Source organism: Notamacropus eugenii, chromosome 3, assembly GCF_028372415.1.
Source record: "Notamacropus eugenii isolate mMacEug1 chromosome 3, mMacEug1.pri_v2, whole genome shotgun sequence".
In the NCBI taxonomy this organism is placed as follows: domain Eukaryota; kingdom Metazoa; phylum Chordata; class Mammalia; order Diprotodontia; family Macropodidae; genus Notamacropus; species Notamacropus eugenii.
The window spans coordinates 381,960,425-381,979,502 of NC_092874.1; the positions used below are offsets into that span (position 1 = coordinate 381,960,425).

The following is a 19,078-nucleotide window of genomic DNA, read 5'->3' on the forward strand; positions in this document are numbered from 1 at the left end:
ATGCTATAGTAATTATACATCCACTGCTGCGCCAGAACTTCTGGAAGGATCTACAGGAAAACTGAATAACAGAACTAGCTTGTAATAGAAAATAGAATTCGCCATAGGCAAACATTTTCAAGAAATTGTCTAGCCTCTACTAGGGAGAAGAACAATAACTTTGTTGCCCTTTAGAATTAACAGATATGAATTTCATTCTTCTTCTACTCAAGGGTATTCCATTAGGCCCTCTTAATTCACTATGCAGACTTCTTGCCTAAAATTAATACTGAAGTCTTTTGACTTCAGCCAACTCATGTACATATGCCTGTCTGGCAGAAATAAGCTTGTCAATTTATCTGCTAGAAGAAATTACAGCAACACAGTTGGACTTCTAACTGGAGACGTATCCCGCAAAACCAAGACCACACAGGTGTCACTTCAGTAACAACTCACTTTGGCTTTTTCATTTATCTTTTCCATCAGATTCTTTACTTACACTATGTTACAGATTTCCTGGAATGGTTTTCCACTTTAGTTAACACAGTTTCCCAAACAAGGTGGGGGAACAAACCATATCAAGTAAACATTTCTCCCCAATTCAACCAACAATTGCTAAGCTATTGTGTGTAGTTCAATGTGCTAGGCAGTGGATAAGGGTAGTACAAGAAGGTAGTACAATCTGATAGAAGGGCAGAACAAATGCTAACTATCAATTTAGTCTTGTAGAGCATAAGAATAATACAAATTATCTTTCTCTGTATTTGTACTGTATGAATACTTTAAGTACACAGAGACCCAGAGAGGTCAGAGGCAGTCAAAGAGATTGCTTATAGTTGGAGGGCTTGAAGAAGGCTTCACAGGGATAGAAGTAGAGGAGAATTTGAGGGAGTGCTAGGACTTGAACAAGTAAAGTCTAAGGAGTGGTGGTGAAAAGAAAACAGTAGAGCATTATTACAGGTATGGGGGAGTTCATACATAAACGCAGAGAAGCATGGGAGATCTAGATGAGATTAGGGAATGGTGAAGAATTCGATTTGGCTGGGTCATAAAGGAGAACAGCATTGGAAGTTTGTGTTTTATTCATTAAGCAACAGGGAATCACTGTAGGTTTTTGAAAAGAAGAGGTTCATGATCAAATCTATGTAATTAGGAAGATTACTCTAGAAATGGTAAAAAGGAGAGACTGAAATAGTGACCAGAGGTAGGAAGACTTAATTAGTTTTTTAAAATTGTCCCGGTGAGGTAAAAGGGCCGGAAATAAGGTACTGGTAGTAAGAGCGAGGATTTAGGGTGGATATAAGAGACAGAGCAAAAGCAGACACAACAGAACTTAACAAGTAACTGGATTTGGAAAATGAAGGAGAAAGAATCCAAGATGGCTTAGTTTCCTGAGCCTGGGTAACTAGAAGAACAATAATGCCATTAATAAAAACAGGGAAATTAGAAGAAAGAATAAAAATTTTGAGAGAAAACTGATGACTTCATTTTTAATCATTTTATGTATAAGGTCATGGCAGGTCAACAAGACAGAATTGTCTACTGGGTAGCTGGAAACACAGGACTAAAGCTTATGAAAAAAGATCAGGGCTAAAGATTTGAGAGCCCTCTCCCCAGAGATATTAATTGAAACCACAGAAATTGATGAAACAGACAAGGGAAACTGTGTAACAAGAAGGATGGAACTTTGAGCAAAATCCGCATGGGAAGAGGGTAGAAAGAAAAGGAGGAACAGTCACTGAAAGAGACAAAAAAGGAATGAACAGGGTACTTAGCCAGAAAGCCAAGACAGTACTATAATACAGAATGGATGAGTGAATAAACACATTTATTAAATTCTCACCATCTGTCAAAGGACAAGAAAGTTTAAATAGGAAGATGTTGTTGTCTACAATGTCAAAGGCTTACAGATAGGTTTAAGGACATCGAAGACAGAAAAACTTTCACTGGACTTAAGGATGTCAGTGATTTTGCAGAAAACAGGTTCAGTCACGAAGTGAGGAAGGAAGCCAGATAGTAACGGATTAAAGGAGGGGACACTGAGAAAATAAAGGCAGCAAGTCTAGACTACTATTTTTAAAGAAAGTGAGTAAAGAGATCTATCAATAATTTGAGGGGAAGAGAAGGTTTTTTAGAATAGTGGCGATAAATAAGCATGTTTGTAAGGAGGGGAAAAGATGCAAAAGAGGAAGAGATTCTAGATGAGACAGTGAGAATGACTGCTGGTATAAGGTATCAAAAATGAGAAGGGGAAACTTAGAGGGACAGATTGAGGGGAAAAACAGGTCAAGGAGGAAAGCAGTCTCATCCAGAGACTGGGTATGGATATTGAAAATTTTTGATGTGTGAAGAGAAGAGTTGAGAGAGCTCAGGTCAGAAGGACTCAAATCTTTTCAGTAAGGTAAGAGGGTCATCTGAAGAGAGAGATAAAAGAAGGAATGAAGTTGGCAGTCTGAGGAAAATGAAGGCTTAGAATAGTTGCAGTGATGAATGTGATAAGGAATCCATAAGAGATGAATACAAACTGTTGTGCAGTAGTAAAAATTCAACTGAAGTTAAACAATGTAAACCTGTAATCAACCAAATAAGCAGAATTTTGCGGCTCTTTTCAGCTCTGGTCAGTTCCTTGGGAGAGAATATAAATGAAGACTGCAATATGTAGTGGTTACCCAGAACTGGAGATTAGCAGAATAGAACATAGATTCAAGAGCAGAAGGAAGAACAGCAGGGAAGTTGCTTACCAACAGATCAAAGCTATATATAAAGACAAATGACATCAGAAGTGGAGTTACTGGCGAGGAGAAAAGGGAAGAAGCAGAAACTCGGGCGCTGCTTCAGGCTGAGTAAAAGTACAGGAGTAGTGCAATGATGGGGTCGCAGATTTCAAGATCTCAGAAGGAGAGCAGTTTTGATTGATGGCAGAACTGAAATTGTGACCATTCCAGTGGGTGGCTGAAGACAAGTCAGAGAAGTTGCAGAAGTAAACAAAACAGGAGTCAAAAGGGTCATCCACATGAATAAGGTGATCACAGAGAATGTCAGGAAGACAGAGAGTAAAAAAGACTATAAACTGTCATTCTCATCAAAGATAATTTGTTAAGAATGTTAAGTTAGCAAAAGTAATAAAGAGAATAGTACCTCACATTACTAAAGAATTTAGCATGGATTTCCTTTAAATACCTAGGTTGTAGAACAATTTAGTTTAAATGCAACTTTTCAAGAATATGCATTGTGTATAATGTGAAATACATCTTTTTCTCCGGGCAAATTTCTAGAGACCACATCTTACTTATTTTATATATGATTTTGAAATCTGTGTGTGTGAGAGAGAGGAAAAGAGAGAGAGAAAGAGAAAGAGAGAGAGAGAGAGAGAGAGAGAGAGAGAGAGAGAGATCATTAATGTTGAGAATTCCTGGTCCTGGTAAGGAGGAAACTCCCTCTATCAATGCAGACTGGCAATTAAGCTGTAACATTTTAGAAAGTTGTTTGGGGCACTGATGGGGTAACTGACATGGCCAGGGTCACAGGTGAGTATGTATATATGTATGCATGTGTATTATAGTTGTCCAAAATCCAAGGCCAATTTTCCATTCATTATGCCAATGCTGCCTCTCAGTAGTTGTTATTATGCTAAATATTAATTAATAATGATTTTACTATAATTATATTATTATTATATTGTTATATTATAATAATTTATTTTATTATAAAAAGTAGTACCTCTGGAATCTATTTCTTACCTGATAGTGCCAGTAGGAGACGGAATGGGACTGACTAGGCTCCGGAGATCCGGCTCCGGAATGTGGATCTTCAGAGGGGAAATTTGAGGGTAAAGAGGTCGAAGGGGAGATGGTGGAGCTTCTTCTTTATGGTACAGAGATGTGAACTGGATCTTTATAACCGTACTAGGAAATCGAAAGGTACATCTGTAATGGGAAAAAGAAAGGAAAGGTGATGAATATATTAGCCATGTAATACAAAGAAGTGATCGGAGACTTCAAATATGGAGAAAATACCCATTGAAGAAATTTCTAATTCTCCTGAATAACTCTAATGAACTAATATTTGCTTGGTAGTTTGTGTGAATAAAAAGTACAGAATCTTTTTTAAATTTTCAGCAGGCATATTTATAAATTTAAACTGGGAGTCTGATATGAGTTTGATTCTCCACAAATATAGTTTCTAAATTCAAAAATATTCACCTCTGCTTAAAAGTCCAACTTACAACCAAAAGCAATTTTAAATCAAATAAGAGTGATTTCATGTAAATTACATACAAATTAAGTTATCCTAAATATTAAACAATTGACATTGGCTGAAAAAACGGTAATACAATAAAATGTACAACATAAACCATTAAAATACAAATACAAAGAACACAGTACAGAGTTGCCTGGGGGAACTGAGAGGTTAAGTGACTCTGCCAAGTCTTTTAGATTTTGAAGCCAGCTCTTTCTCTATCCACTACAATATGCTACCTACTAGAATGAAATTTTTTAAGCCAAGGGTTGGGGGTAAGGCTGGGAGAGAGATGAGCTGTTAAGGGATTAGAAGAGAAAATAGAATCTGTTAAAGTACAATGTTACTGGAATTTTGGGGTTCTGAGTTCATATTAAAAATTGTTTTTGTGTTCTTTGAGAAGATATGGAATTATGATAATTTCATTTTGACCACAATGTCTCTTTTCCCAGTATATATTGACAGAAGATACATATACCCAGCACCCACATGCATAAGATACATATGAATATATATGACAATCTCAAGGAGAGTTTCATAATTAATAGCTGCTTCCTACTAGAATCCCTCCTGTGGGGTATTTTAGTTGGAGAGTTAAGATTCACTAATGAGGAATAAAGATGAATCAGAAAGGCAAAAACAATATAAAACCATTCAGATCATTTACATCAAATATTAAAAAACAGCAGAAAACAAATACTGTCTACAAAAATAAAGAGTCATGTTTGTGGTGAGTGATTAGACCATGGGTATGAATACAAAGTTCAGTTATTACTCCATTTCTAACTTCCTTTATGACCCTGAGCTTAAACCTCTTGAGTTCTGAATAGTAAAGTAATTATAAATGGCCTTGTTAAAGTGGTATGAAACTCAATATTTTCAAGTCTTTGGAATCCTCCAATGTCATAAAAAATAGCTACTTGTATGTCCCCATGTACATTAAAGTAATGGCCAAGTAAAATGTTCTTTCTCCTCCTCTATTAACTAGCAAGCTGCCCACAAGAAAGTGAAAGGTGGCCTGTTCAGTGAGTGTATAAAGACTCTACAATCAATCTGCTTTGAAATTCAGATATTTTAATATACTTAAAAACTACAGAAAGGCATTCTGAATGATAAATGCCAGGTGACTGAATACTCAAGATATTTTATATTAAAGCTTTCCACTATACAATCTGTCCTTAAGTAAGGCTTCAAGTCACTGGTCTGTGTACTTCATCCTGAGTGTACTGGATTTGGAGTCAGCAATACTTAATTTCAAATCCTTCACAACCTGGCTAGGTCCAACCTACTAGCCAAGCCTAACTACGTTAACTGCATGCTTTCTACATTCCAGTCAAATAGGCCTTGTTCCTCACATAGGATAGTATGTCTCTCATCTCTGTGTCTTTGTACAGCCCACTCCCCATGCCTAGAATGCACACTTATCAGATTGACTAATATGACAAAAAAGGAAAATGTTGGATATTGGAGGTGATGTGGTAAAACTGGGACACTAATGCACTGCTGGTAGAGTTGTGAATTGATCCAACCATTCTGGAGAGCAAGTTGGATCTATGCCTTAAAGGCTATAAAACTGTTCATACCTTTTGAAAGACATCCAAAAAAAGGGAAAAGGGACCTATTTGTCAAAAAAAAAATTGATAGCAGCTCTTTTTGTGGTGGCTAAGAATTGGAAATGGAAGGGATGCCTATCAGCTGGGGAATGGCTAAACAATCTGTGGTATATGATTGTAATGGAATATTATTGTGCTATAACAAATAACAAATAGGATGATTTCAGAAAAACCTGGAAAGATTTACATGAACTGCTGCACAGTGAAGTAAACAACTAGGAGAATATTACACACAGTAATAGCAATACAGTGAAGAATTGTGAAAAACTTATCTATTCCCATCAATACAATGATCTAAGACAATCTCAAAGCACTAATGATGAAACCATACTATCTGCCTCCAGAGAAAGAACTGATATTGTTTGAATACAGACTGAAGCATGCTATTTGTTTAACTTTCTTTCATTTTTGTTAAATCTTGTACAAAATGATTAATACAGAAATGTTTCATATAAATGCATTTGTATAATCTATATCTGATTGCCTGTCATCTCAGGGAGGGGGGAAAGGAGGGAAGGAGAAACAGATAGAATTTGGAACTCAAAACTTCAAATAAAACTGTTAATACAAAAGAAAAAAAAGAATGTCATTTTTGTTTCAGAAAGGTACACTGTTTAAAGTTTCATCTTGGTCCCTAAATTTGGGTCAGAATTTTAGAATCTGGAGAATTTATGTTTCTGAAGGATAACATTTGAGAATGAGCATGCTTCTTTTCAATCCTATGGTTAAAAGGGGTTTCAAATATTATCTTATCTAATCTTCATCTCAACAGGAATTCCCCTCTCCAGCATACATGACAAATGGCCATCCAGTCTCTGCTGCAAGAGTTTTCAGTGATGAAGAAGCCATTACCTCCCAAGACTTTTGGACAGTGAATTATTTGGAAGCTATCTCATACAGAGAACTGGCTAATGGAGAGAAAAGAAAACTGTTACCCAAACTCAATGACCTGCTATTTGTTAGAACCTTTATACAACAGGAGAAAGCTACTAGATAGTCAAAGAGAGGATGAGGATGATTCAACAGTCAGAGCTTTTCCAAAGCTCTAAAACTCCCCTCCTTCAGGGCAATACAGAATACATGCAATTAGGAAACCTTCATGTGGTGGGCCAGGGACCACAAGCAATTTTCATTTACGTAAAGTCTGAAATTAGAATGCCAAGAAGGCACCATAGGTTCTGGGTTTTGTAAAGCACTCACAAGAAAAACAGATTCTTGGGGAAATGATTTTTAAAGGAACTTTTACACAAAAAATCCTGAAATGAAAGGATCCTGACAAACTTACATGAAAAATATAGTTTGATATAAAAAGCCCTGTGTACAAGGAGTTATTTCTAAATTTTAAAACAATTTCTAAAAAGTGAACAAAGTGGGTGGTTATAGATGGGGACATCCCATTATTGAAGCATATTGTTAAAACCACAACTGTTGCTGTTAGAGCAATACAAAATGGAAAAAGGAATACAAATTACAAATGAACTAAAGGGATATGAATTTTAAAAGCATAGCCTTGAAAATAAAACTAAAGACATTTAACAGTAAATAATGAAATCATAATGCGACACAGGTAAAACACTTAAAATTCACAGCTGACTGTAAAGATTCAAAAGTAGTAGTGTTTCCCAGGGGTTTATAAACTGTTCCCTTAAATTTAAATGCTAAGTCAAAACTACCCCCTTTTTAAACTATAAATTGAAGATGCTATAAATCAGGTATGGAAAGAACATTTAAAAAAACCATCTACCTTCCAGCATGTACATTAATAGAATTAGTACAGGCAGCATGAGGTAGTGGAAAAGGCATTGGACTAGGAGCCTGGAGCCTTGAATTCTGGTCTCAGCCCTTAACAAGCTATGTGGGCTCAGAGGGCTACAATGCCTTGGGCCTCCATTTCTTCACCTATCAAACAGGGTAAATTAGTCTAGAATTCTTGACTGTAAGACTAAGAAAATGTTAGACACTAAGAAACCAAAGATGGCTGTTTAATTTAATTTAGTTGGGACACAAAGAAAAACAGTCCTTGGTCTCAAGGACTATATACTTTACATGGAGAGACACAAACATAAATGTTTATTCAAGATATTACATACAAAGTACATAAAAAGTAACTTTAAGAGGAGATGATTTCAGTAGCTAGTGAAACCTAGAGTTTTCCTACAGATATGGCCTTTGAATTGAGTCCTGAAGGAAACCACAGTTTTCCAAGTGAATCTCTGCTTAAAGTAAAGCAGGAGAACACTTCAATTATGAGGGACAGACATAGCAAGGGTACCAAGACAAAGGATGGATTACAGTATGTGATAAATAGCAAGTAGGCTAAAGTGACTGGCCCATAAAGTTCATGGAGAGTAATATGTAAGAAGAGAGGAAAGATAGGAAGAGGCAAGGTTGCAAAGAGCTTTAAATGCCTTTTATTTCATCCTGGAGACCATAGGGAACCTCTGGAGGTTATTGAGTAGGGAAGTGATAAGAGCGTAATGGTAATTTAAATGGGAATATCTTTCCCATTCATTCATAGGCCCATGTGACCTGCCTGGGTCACATGGAAGCCTGAGTCACATGGAGTCTGTAGTGGGAAGAATTTGCTGAACAAGGTAGAGCAGAGCTGAGAGGAAATTGGTCAGAATAGTCTGAACTGAAGGAGAGAGAGGAGGCAGACAACTAGGATCATGTTTGTTTGTTTGCGGGAAGGCCCTAACATGGTGAAGACTTGGGGATAGCACTGTGCACTGCATTGCTATTGTGTATGGATTTTTTTTACTATGATGGATTTGGCTTTCTGGTGTCTTGAATGTTTTGGTTCTGTCTTCCATGCAGAGAGTCTGTTGTATTATACAATTCAGAATTGTGCTGGGATTCGTGGCAGCTGTAGGTGCTGTGAATATCACACTGGAATTACATAATAAAGAGTAGAGACAAAAAAAGACGTGGCTATCCTTCACTTTGGAGATTTCACTTAGGGAGATTTATCAGGTTTAAGAAACTTACTGTGCGAACAGTGATGCTAATGGCCCTTAGCATCTGGGGGGAAATGCTGAGGCAAAGAGTTGATATAGCTGGAAAAAACAATTCTCTGAAAGATTCCACTGAAAAATTAAAAGGTCATAGTGTGGTGAATGTAGGAACCAGAAAAGTATAGAATAACTACTATGAAACTTCCTGGATTTGAAAGATTAAATTTTAAACAATAACCTCAAAAGTTAATTCTCTACATATCATGTCCTAAATTTATAATCAAATGAAAAGCTATTATTTAGTTTGGGTATTCCTTCCATTGGTCTAGTCTGCAACGTCATTATACTTTTTCATCTAATGCAATTGTACTCTGTGTACTATGTCTTCCTTTGGTTCCTTTATTTGCAACTTAACAAATGCTTATTGATTGATAGCACTATAGCTATGCTAAGTCTCATACACATAATCCATACTTACCAGATGTGTCCCCAATTCTAGCCATATTATCCTTGATAAATGTCTTCTATGACACTTATTTCTAAGTTACCCACAGTAATATACTGTGGCCTGCTTACACCCATCCACCACAAGTCTTTCCATTACTCTTCGAGTCACCTACAATTGTAATGCATTATAAAATTATCATGTTCTATGATTCACAGACATCTAGTGTCATGAGAAGAATACTATTATTTAACGGACAGACTTTTGCAGCAGGCAATAAGACATTTTCCAAATGTAACACATGTCAATCATAGTATCAAATATTTGAAGTTCAAAGGGACGTCTGAAGTTGAGTCCAACACTCTTTCATTTTACCGAAGGACAAAAAGAGTAAGTAACCTGACTGAGGTCAATCAATGGTAAGTGGCAGAACTGGAATTCCAACCCAGATTTGTGGACTCCAAAGTAGAATTCTGAGGCACCAAATCATTCATATGCATACCAGTAACTATGCCATCCATCCATAGCCTAACATTCATAAACAAAATACTGAACCAATACCCTGTGAACTTTTCTCCTTATTTTAGCCAAATTCACTAATCCTATCATTGTTCTCATACTCTACTACCAATATCTCTTCATAGTCATCTTTCTAGACCATTTCCCTTTTTTCTAGTTTCAAGAAAAGTTTTTTGAGAAAAAAAGCCACAATTGCTTTCAGCATGTATTATATTCTTCCCAGAGACAGCCTCAATCTTGTAGAACCTGTGGCTATTACCAAGCTCCTAACTACAGGAGAACCAAAAAGTTTATCGATTCAAATATGCACAATCAAGCCAAGGATACCAAAACAAACAACAACTCATCTATGTCCTCAAGAAGCTTATGTGCAAGTGAACAGTCAAAACAGATAATTAATTAATCCTTGCTAGTTGAAGGTAAGAGAGGTAGCAGTTGAGCAAGCTAGACTTTACCATTTGAACAATAAGATAATTATGAAAGACCTAGTTGTAAGGACAAGTATAGCTAACAGAAGCTTTCAGATCAGAACTTACTTTGGGCTGTACCTTTGTGCAGTCACCAGAAATGCAAGATTTGATCTTTCAGCATTATAAGTCACAGCTGTTCGCTTACTAAAGACGATTAGGCCTCTCAAAAACTGGTTTATACTGCGAAACTAACACAAACCTTATCTGCACTGGTAAAACAAATTTCATAATATGCAATGGGAAATATTAATTGCCAAGCAAACATCAGCCAGGAGGTGTAGAGAAATGTACTTGACGAACTGAAAGGGGAAAAGATTTCAAATGCAACTGAATGGTCTTCAAATCAAATGTCTGTTTATGTGCATACACATCTATGTATATAGATGTACACTGTCATCGTTTGACACCAAAAATGGTAGGGAACAGTTTGATTGGAGTGCTTACTAATTTTGTTTTCATTTTATACACATTTTCCTTCTCTTTCTTTATAATAGCAAGTGGTTGTTGAAACAAAGACAACTTAAAAATTTGTTGAAAAGTATGGCAAGCAAATTTGCTGAAGCCCAAAAAAAGGTCAACTAAAGACTCATTTAAATTTGAAAATATTACTGTATTTCCTCTAGCTTGTTCTGATCTTCACTGCCACAAGATAAAACAGTGTTATTAATTATCAAGCTTGTAGAATTGTGTGTGTAAGAGCATGTGTGTGCAAATACTTAGTAAGAATCTAATTTCAGTTTCAAAATAACTCACTGAATGACCTAAGAATTATCTTTTCACTTCATTGTATCAAGTTCTTCCCTCTTATAAAAAGTATTTAGATAATAACACCTGAAAGCAAATTTGAGCTCCTCAAAGAAAGGTACTTGCTTTATATTATTATAGAAGATGTTCAACTTAAAAATAGTTCCTTTTATTGATTCTGTGATAATTTTCAATATGTGCAGTTTCAAATGACATACTACTCCATGAACTTAAATTTTGTTTTATTAAGGGAAGAATTCCAAGATTTCATCCCTTTGGGTACAAATTACAGGGGAAAATGTTTTATATCTGTAGCAAGAATCAGATTATTATTGAATATCACATTTATTAAATCAATGTTTAGAAACTTATTTCAGTAAGAAATACTTACAGGTAAGGACAATAAACCTTACAATAAAAATTATCCTAACATGATGGAATGCTCACTGTTTTATGATTTTTGAAAATACTGTACATACAGCAAGGGTTGTGGAGAAATTACTGTACCTAAGAAGGCAGATACTATACTTAGCATAATTTGCCACTTCTACCTCTAAAATCTGTCCCCTGAAAACACAGTACTAATAGTTTTCAAAAGAAGAAAGGCAAACTATTAATAACCCAAGGAAAGGATGTACCAAATCAGTAACAATAAGAGAAATGCAAATTAAAATAATTCTGAAGATTCATCTCATACCCTTAGACTAGAAAAAGGGTTCAACAATAGTAAATGCTGGCCAGTATAAAGGAAAACAGGAACACAGTGGGCAAAGCAGTTAATTACCGGTCCCACCAATTTAGAATTGTGTTAGAAATTATTAAACTATACATGATTCTTGACCCAGAAACACCACTGCTAGGCAAATACTCCTAGGTCAAGAACAGGGGGAACGGTCCCATTTATAAAAAATACATAAATACAAAAATATTTAAAGCAGCATTTTTTGTGGTAGCAAAGAGCTAGCATAAAATTAAGTGTCCATGACTGGAAACTAGCTGGACAAACTATGTTATATGGATGTAATGTAATATTATAGCACTGTAAGAAATTATGAATATGATGAATTCAGGAAAGGTTAGGCCCTATATGAACAGATATAATATAAAGTAAGCTGAACTAGGAGAACAATTTACACAATGGCTACAATAACGAAAACAAAAACTATGTTAAAACATCAGAACTCTTAACATAATGTTAATCATGATTTTAGTGAATTGACAATAAATTTTCTTCCCTCAAGAAAAATGGGGGACTAGAAGTACAGATTGAGGTATGCATCTAGCCTGGTTTTGCTTACTTGTATTTGGTGCAGAGGATGGTTGTTCTATTGAGGATCTGGAAATGGGGAGAGGTCTTTGGGAATTGCAAGTAATGATAAACAATTTTTTTGGACACTATTTTCCTCAATCTGCAAATAACAGCAACATACACAATCACGGGTCTTTGATTTCATTTTTACTTAGCATTTCAGCAATTATAACCTATGTAGGATGAATCAGCTGTTTCCAGATCCCCATCTGCTTTTACAATTTCTCCACCACTCCAAGTCTTCCAAGCTTGTGTCACCTAATGACAGAGCACACAGAGCACAAAGAGTCCATGGGCAGAGCATTACAGAGCCTGGCTTGGTCTTTGTGGTTTTACATCTGAAGGGGCTCACTAATTCTGAGGTTTTATCTTCATCTCTCCCCTTCAAAATCATCATCTCGGAGCCTTAAGCCACTGGTTGAGGAGGTAAAAAGGTGCTGGTCTGGCACTACTTTACCTTACAAATTGATGTGCACAACATTCACACAAAATCTTTACTTAAGAGATACAAGTAAAGCAAAATGTTGATATTTGTATGCATGCATGTGTATCCATTATAAAACAAACATTTCTGTTTTTATTTGACATCTTCTATTCAGGGGTATTACTCTTGCCTTTGTATTGCATATATTCAGAACTACAGTATCACTCATATAGGCTATAATTTGCCTTCTAATAAATATGTCAATTATATTCACCCAATTCAATGTCAGTCAACCAATTCACTGTAATTTTGTTTTGTTTGACAAGTTCAACTTTTGGCCAAACAGGATCCCAAAAAATGAAAAACTAGGATTTAATTTAAAACAAGCAAAAAACCCCCCAAAAACTTCAGTTTCTAGAAACTGTCCTGGATCAATATACATGCAGCTTTCCACATTTATAGTACTATGTAGTCATCATCAACATGTTCAGTACAACAAACTTGAAACATAGGTTCTATTCTTCAAATAAGCTGTAATTATATTTACTAGATTAGAGTAGGAAATATAGTTGATAAAATTTAAAAAGTTTTTTCGGGGAGAGGAGCAAAACCTTTTTGTTTCAATGGGAATTTAATTAATCTGAATAGTAATACTTCACCGGTCACTCCAGTTAAAAGGTTTTATTTTGATAAATATTTTGATTGAATAAAACCTTTCAAATATCAGCTACTTATTACTCAAAAATGATGGACTCTGATACTGTGGCACATTATGCATAACAAGGAATTGTATAAGACTACTATATCTGGAATCCTTTTTTGAGATTAAAAAATAAGGTGAACACAAAAGGGAAGATTTGAAAATTGTAAGCACAAAGCAGAGTTATTTGGGTGGGGGGAGAGGAAAGACGAAGGACACAAGACACCAAATTCCTACATGTACGTAGTAAATTTACATTAGTAAATTCTGGAAGGTCAAATATGATTAACTCAAATTTTGTGGAACTTGGCAAAATAAATTCTTTGCAACAATCTTGTTCTTCTCAAATCAAGTCTAAGGATTTGAACGAAGAAGAAAAGAATTCATATGTATAATAATATTTATAACAGTCATCTTGTGATGGAAAAGAACTAGAAACTAAGCCCATAAATTAGGAAATAGCTGAACAAATTACAGTATATAAATATAATGGATTACTATTGTGCTATAAGAAATGATGATGTGGGTAGTAGTTTCAGGGCAATCTGGGAAGACTTGCATGAACTCATGTAGAGGGAAGTGAGCAGAACCAGAATAATTTATACAACAACATTGTAAAAACAAACAAATGGAAAGGCTTCTGAACTGTAATTAATGCAATAACCAACCATGACTGCAGGGGACTTAAAAGGAAGTGAATTGTACTCACCTTCTGACAAAAAGATAGATGGAATCAGGGTAAAAATGTGTGTGTGTGTGTGTGTGTGTGTGTGTGTGTGTGTGTGTGTGTGTACATGACAATTACGGGAATTAGTTTTGCTTGATTATGCAGATTTATATTACAAGGGTTTTGCTTTTTTCCTCAATGGAGGGAGAGAAAATTTTTGTTAATTGACAAAAAAAATTAAATAGTCCATAAAAAAATTAGCCTCTGTATGCCAAGGGCATAAATATTCTGCATCCTGTTTCTATTGCTGAACAAGCACCAACGCTAAGATCTGACCCACGAGCTTTGTAATAGTCTCTACTTTTGAATATTGATAATTACTATTCTTTTCTAAATAGACCTGTTCCAGCTAAGAAAGACCCATCTCTATTTAAAAACAAAGCCGAAAACAACCTAATTCGATCTCATCTGTAAAAGAAGAATCAAACTTGAGGGAGCACCATTTAATATATGGAACCACACCTCCAACTTAATAAAAATGGGAAGGACTTTTTTGTTTTAAAAACAAAAGCAAAACACAACTTTTCCAGCTATTAAAGTTCAATCTGCTAAGAAAAACAAAGACAGGGTCTTGGATACTTAAACAAATTGCTATTGTGCTTCAGTTAAAATGGCTTACTGAAATCTGATCAATTTGAAATTCCATGAATCAAAACCTGGACTAACTTTTCCCCTCAGAAATCAAAGCCACGAAACGAACATGAGAAAAGCATCAAATGCAACAAGCCGACAAGTCGTTTTTGAAACTACTAGAAGTCGCTAAGTTGTGTTCTGAGAAGCAACCTTTGGTTTCTGGCCCATCCCCCTGAGGAACTAAAACTCTATGGAGAGAAAGGAAGCAAGCAGAGAGATGTCTCCACATACAAAGAATGAAAAAATAACTCAACTTTACTAACCACTAGCACCAAGAAGCATGGGTGTGTGCCCTCCTGACAGGATTTTGTGCTGCTTCTATTCTCATAGCCTCAAACATAATCAAGTACTGTCATGTTTGCCACTAGATAAAACACTAGCAAAAACACCCAAATATAGTCTGTGGGTAAAAAGTGAAAGCCAGTTAAAACTGCAGGATGATTAAAGAAGCATAAATAATTTTGCTTATATATTAACTTTCATTCAGAGTTCACAGGGCTTTGTATAAATTACTTAAAGACAGAACTTAGTGGTTCTATGTTTGGATCAAAACCAGCAATGATCTTCCAGGTAGGTGGTCTACAAGTCTGAGTAATAGAACTGTAGAATATTAGACCTGGAAAAGCTCCAGGAGATTATCTAGTCCAATGCCCTCCTTTTATAGATGAGAAAACTGAATCTCAGAGATGAAATGACTTGCAAATGGCTGTGACCTACAACCAAGACAAGAACCAACATCTCCTGGCTCCCAGTTCAGTGCTCTTATTGTTACACTAAATAATCAATGTTTATAATATTACCAGGTCACTATTTTTGTTGTGGTACAAAAATGCAATTTACTTAAACCATTCCCTCAGTGGCATCTTTTCAAAAGAGATACCATTCCTATTAATTCTAATGAACTTAATTCTGTTTGCAATTCCAAAGGGGGAAAAGTAGGTATTCTATACATTAAGATTTTGAACCACCATGAATCATTCCCATTTTATAGATAATTAACTGAAAAGTCCATGTGTCCTATAGTCACAGAATCAAAAATGGAAATAGAATCTGGATGTCCTGAACCAGGACTTTGGTATAATCACTAAGCAACACTCCTGCTTAAAATATTGACCTTTTGAAAGAAAGAAAGGAAGGAAGAAAGGAAGGAAGGAAGGAAGGAAGGAAGGAAGGAAGGAAGGAAGGAAGGAAGGAAGGAAGGAAAGAAAAGAAAAAGAAAGAAAAAAGAAAGGAAAAAAGGAAAAAAAGAAAGAAAGGAAAAAAGAAAGACATGACTAAAATAGACTTTGATCAAATTTCTTAACTTAATGGTATATTTAACCAGTGACTGCTGTCCTTATTAGATGATCTTACTATGTACATATAAGATGAATTTAAAAAATTAATTGGTTTTGGGAACAAAATGCACAATTTATCATTCTATTTTTAAATGTATAATTTATTTTTCTATTATATTCAATGGCCTTCCCTTAAAGGATCAAAGCCCCATTTTTCCAGCAAGGTAAGATTATATAAAAATTATGCACCAAATCTAGCTTCCTAAATTCATCCCTTAAATACTATTTAAAATTAGGCCAACTAGTTCCAACATAACATGACCAAATAACCTCCCAAAATGATGATACAGTATAAGATCAAATTTCCCCTAAATTGGGATTGCATTTAATTAGATTCAATTACCATCTCTATCCTGATAATTCTCTATTTTACTTAACCAGTCCTAACCTCTTTTCCTGACTCACGTCTCCAACTATCATATTAGAGAGCTTGAAATGGATGTCCCACAGACATCTTAAACTCAACGTATCCAAAACTAAACTCTTCCCCTCAAAAGCCTCCCTAACTTTCATATTCGTATTAAGACTACCACCATCTTCTGAGTCACCCAGATTTGCAAGTAGGTGTTATCTCAACTCCTTACTGTCTCACCCCATATCCAAACTATCACCAAGGCCTGTCCATATCACCTTGCAACAATTCTCACATATGCCATCTATCTCCTCTGACATTGCCACCACCTTGGTGCAGGCCTTCATTACTTTATGCTTAGATTATTGCAAATGACCTGTTGATTGATCTACGTTCCACAAGTCTCCCACTCCCAGTCTATCTTCCATTTAACTGTCAAAGGGATATTCCTAAAGTGAAAGTCTGATTATCTCATCTCTTCAACTCAATAAACTCCAGTGACTCCCTACCATCTTCAGGACTGAATATGAAATCTCACATTTGATGTTCAAAGTCCTTCATGATCCAACCTCTTCCAACTTTTCCAGTTTTCTTAAAACTTATTCCCCTCCATATATTCTAGGATCCAATAACACTGGCCACCCCATCTCCCAACTCCAAGTATCTTGACTGGCTATCTCCCATACCTGGAATGTGCTTCCTCCTCATCTACACCTAAATTCCCATTAATGCTAGTACCTTCCTTCTACTGATTATTTCAAATTTATCCTGTAGACAGCTTGTTTGTATGTAGCTATTTGCATGTTGTCTCCCCCACTGGAATGTGAGCTCCTTGACAACAGGGACTATGTCATTTGCATTTTGTCCATTCTCTAGCTCTTAGCAGAGTGGATGCTTAAGAAAAATTTACTGACTGAATCTAAGAATAATAAAACAGGCTTTCTCATATAATGGAAAATTCTTTTCTCCCACCCTTAGGTACCATACCACCTTGCAAACAGTCCTACATGCCTGGAACAGTCTAGTGCATCTTATCTGTCAAGCCACCTTTCCCCTCATTCTAATCCAATCAGCTGAGAATTTTCTACCTCTCCCAAATAAGACCAAAGACCAAAGACCACAGAGCTACTCCAAATCTCTTAAATGAGAAGAAAAAAGAGAGCAGAGTAGAACGAAAACAAAAAACAAAAACCCCCCAAAACCAACCTTTTTTTAAATCAAAGTTGAATCTAAAATGTGTGTGTCATAAATTTAGTAGTATTTGAGTGAAGTACCTGCCAAGTGTGTTATGCCACCTCTGAATACAAGGACTATTTTCTATGTGTATTACAAACTATATATATATAATATATATTCTATTATATAATATATAATATATAATATAACATATATAATATAATATATTATATGATATATTAATATATAATATATGTATATTTTATATATATATAGGACAGTCAATATTAAATTAAATGGTTTCAGGAAATGGAGAATATAAGTAGGAAATGGACAATAAAGGTAGCACATTTTGCTAAATATTTTCATTTAATCTCAGAAAATAAAATCCACCAATAAACTCCTATCTAATTTTAGCTAATAGTTCCAATTCTACCTCTAACAAATCTTTATCAGATCATCCAGCAGACGGAAAATTTTTCTTGCCACAGTTCAGGTGCTAACTGCCAATCAAACAACAGGGCATGAGAGAATAAGAAGCACCAGTAATTCACAATATGGATAAATCAGTTTCTCTATAATTAAAAGTTGACTCTATGACAGGTAAAGCAATAGTTTAACAAAGAGTTCTATTTGAAAACAGCACATTGGTCTCAAAAGGCAGGTATACTTAGAAATAGGTTCTACCTCTGAAATATCCGTCTCTACACCCTGGACTAGTGATCAGATCCCTCAATTCCCAGCATTATTTTCTAAAACAGGGGTTCTTACCCTTGCAAGCTTATGGACACCATGAATAGATTTCAGGGGCTCGTGAACTAGGATGGGAAAAAATTACTTCCCGCCCCTCCTCCCTCACGTTAACCTCCCTTTTCAATCATTAATATAGGCAACAAATATTAAAGTAAAAGGAAGTCGGTAGGCTTTGACTATCAATAGTGTCCACAACAAAAAAAAGTTAATGACCCTTTCTCTAAAACTCTAAGTTATACAGCAAGTATTGATCTGCATCAGTAAAAAGTCTAAGCTGATAAATTCACAGATCCTGTCCTTTTGCCTCCTTTATGCCATACTATTCTGTATTTTGCCATCAAATTGGCCTAATATACTTGTTTTGTTGTTCAATCAATTAATCATGTCTGATTCTTCATGACACTATTTAGGGTTTTGTTGGCAAAGAGTGATTTATCATTTCCTTTTCCAGCTCATTTTACAGATGAAGAAACTGAGGCAAACAGGGTAAAGTGACTTGCCCAGGGTCACTCAGATAGTGGCTGAGGTGGATTTGAACTCAGGTCTTCTGACTCCAGGCCAAGCATTCTATCTCTCCCCCACTTCCCCCCAGACAAAAAGACTTATGAATATTTGTTGAAATACTATGTTAAGCTATTTAATGAATGAATGCTGAAATGCAACAATGTAAACAATACCGAATAAGTAACCTTCACAATCACAAA

At 35.5% G+C, this 19,078-nt stretch overlaps 1 protein-coding gene across 1 annotated transcript in view; it reads right to left on the reverse strand.

The window, feature by feature from the left end:
• FOXK1 (forkhead box K1) overlaps positions 1-19,078 on the reverse strand; it is a 108,767-nt gene that overhangs the window by 28,622 nt on the left and 61,067 nt on the right. Inside the window, exon 2 of the mRNA XM_072597674.1 lies at positions 3,720-3,905. Coding sequence (XP_072453775.1) covers positions 3,720-3,905 — 186 coding nt within the window. The remainder of the gene's footprint in view (positions 1-3,719; positions 3,906-19,078) is intronic.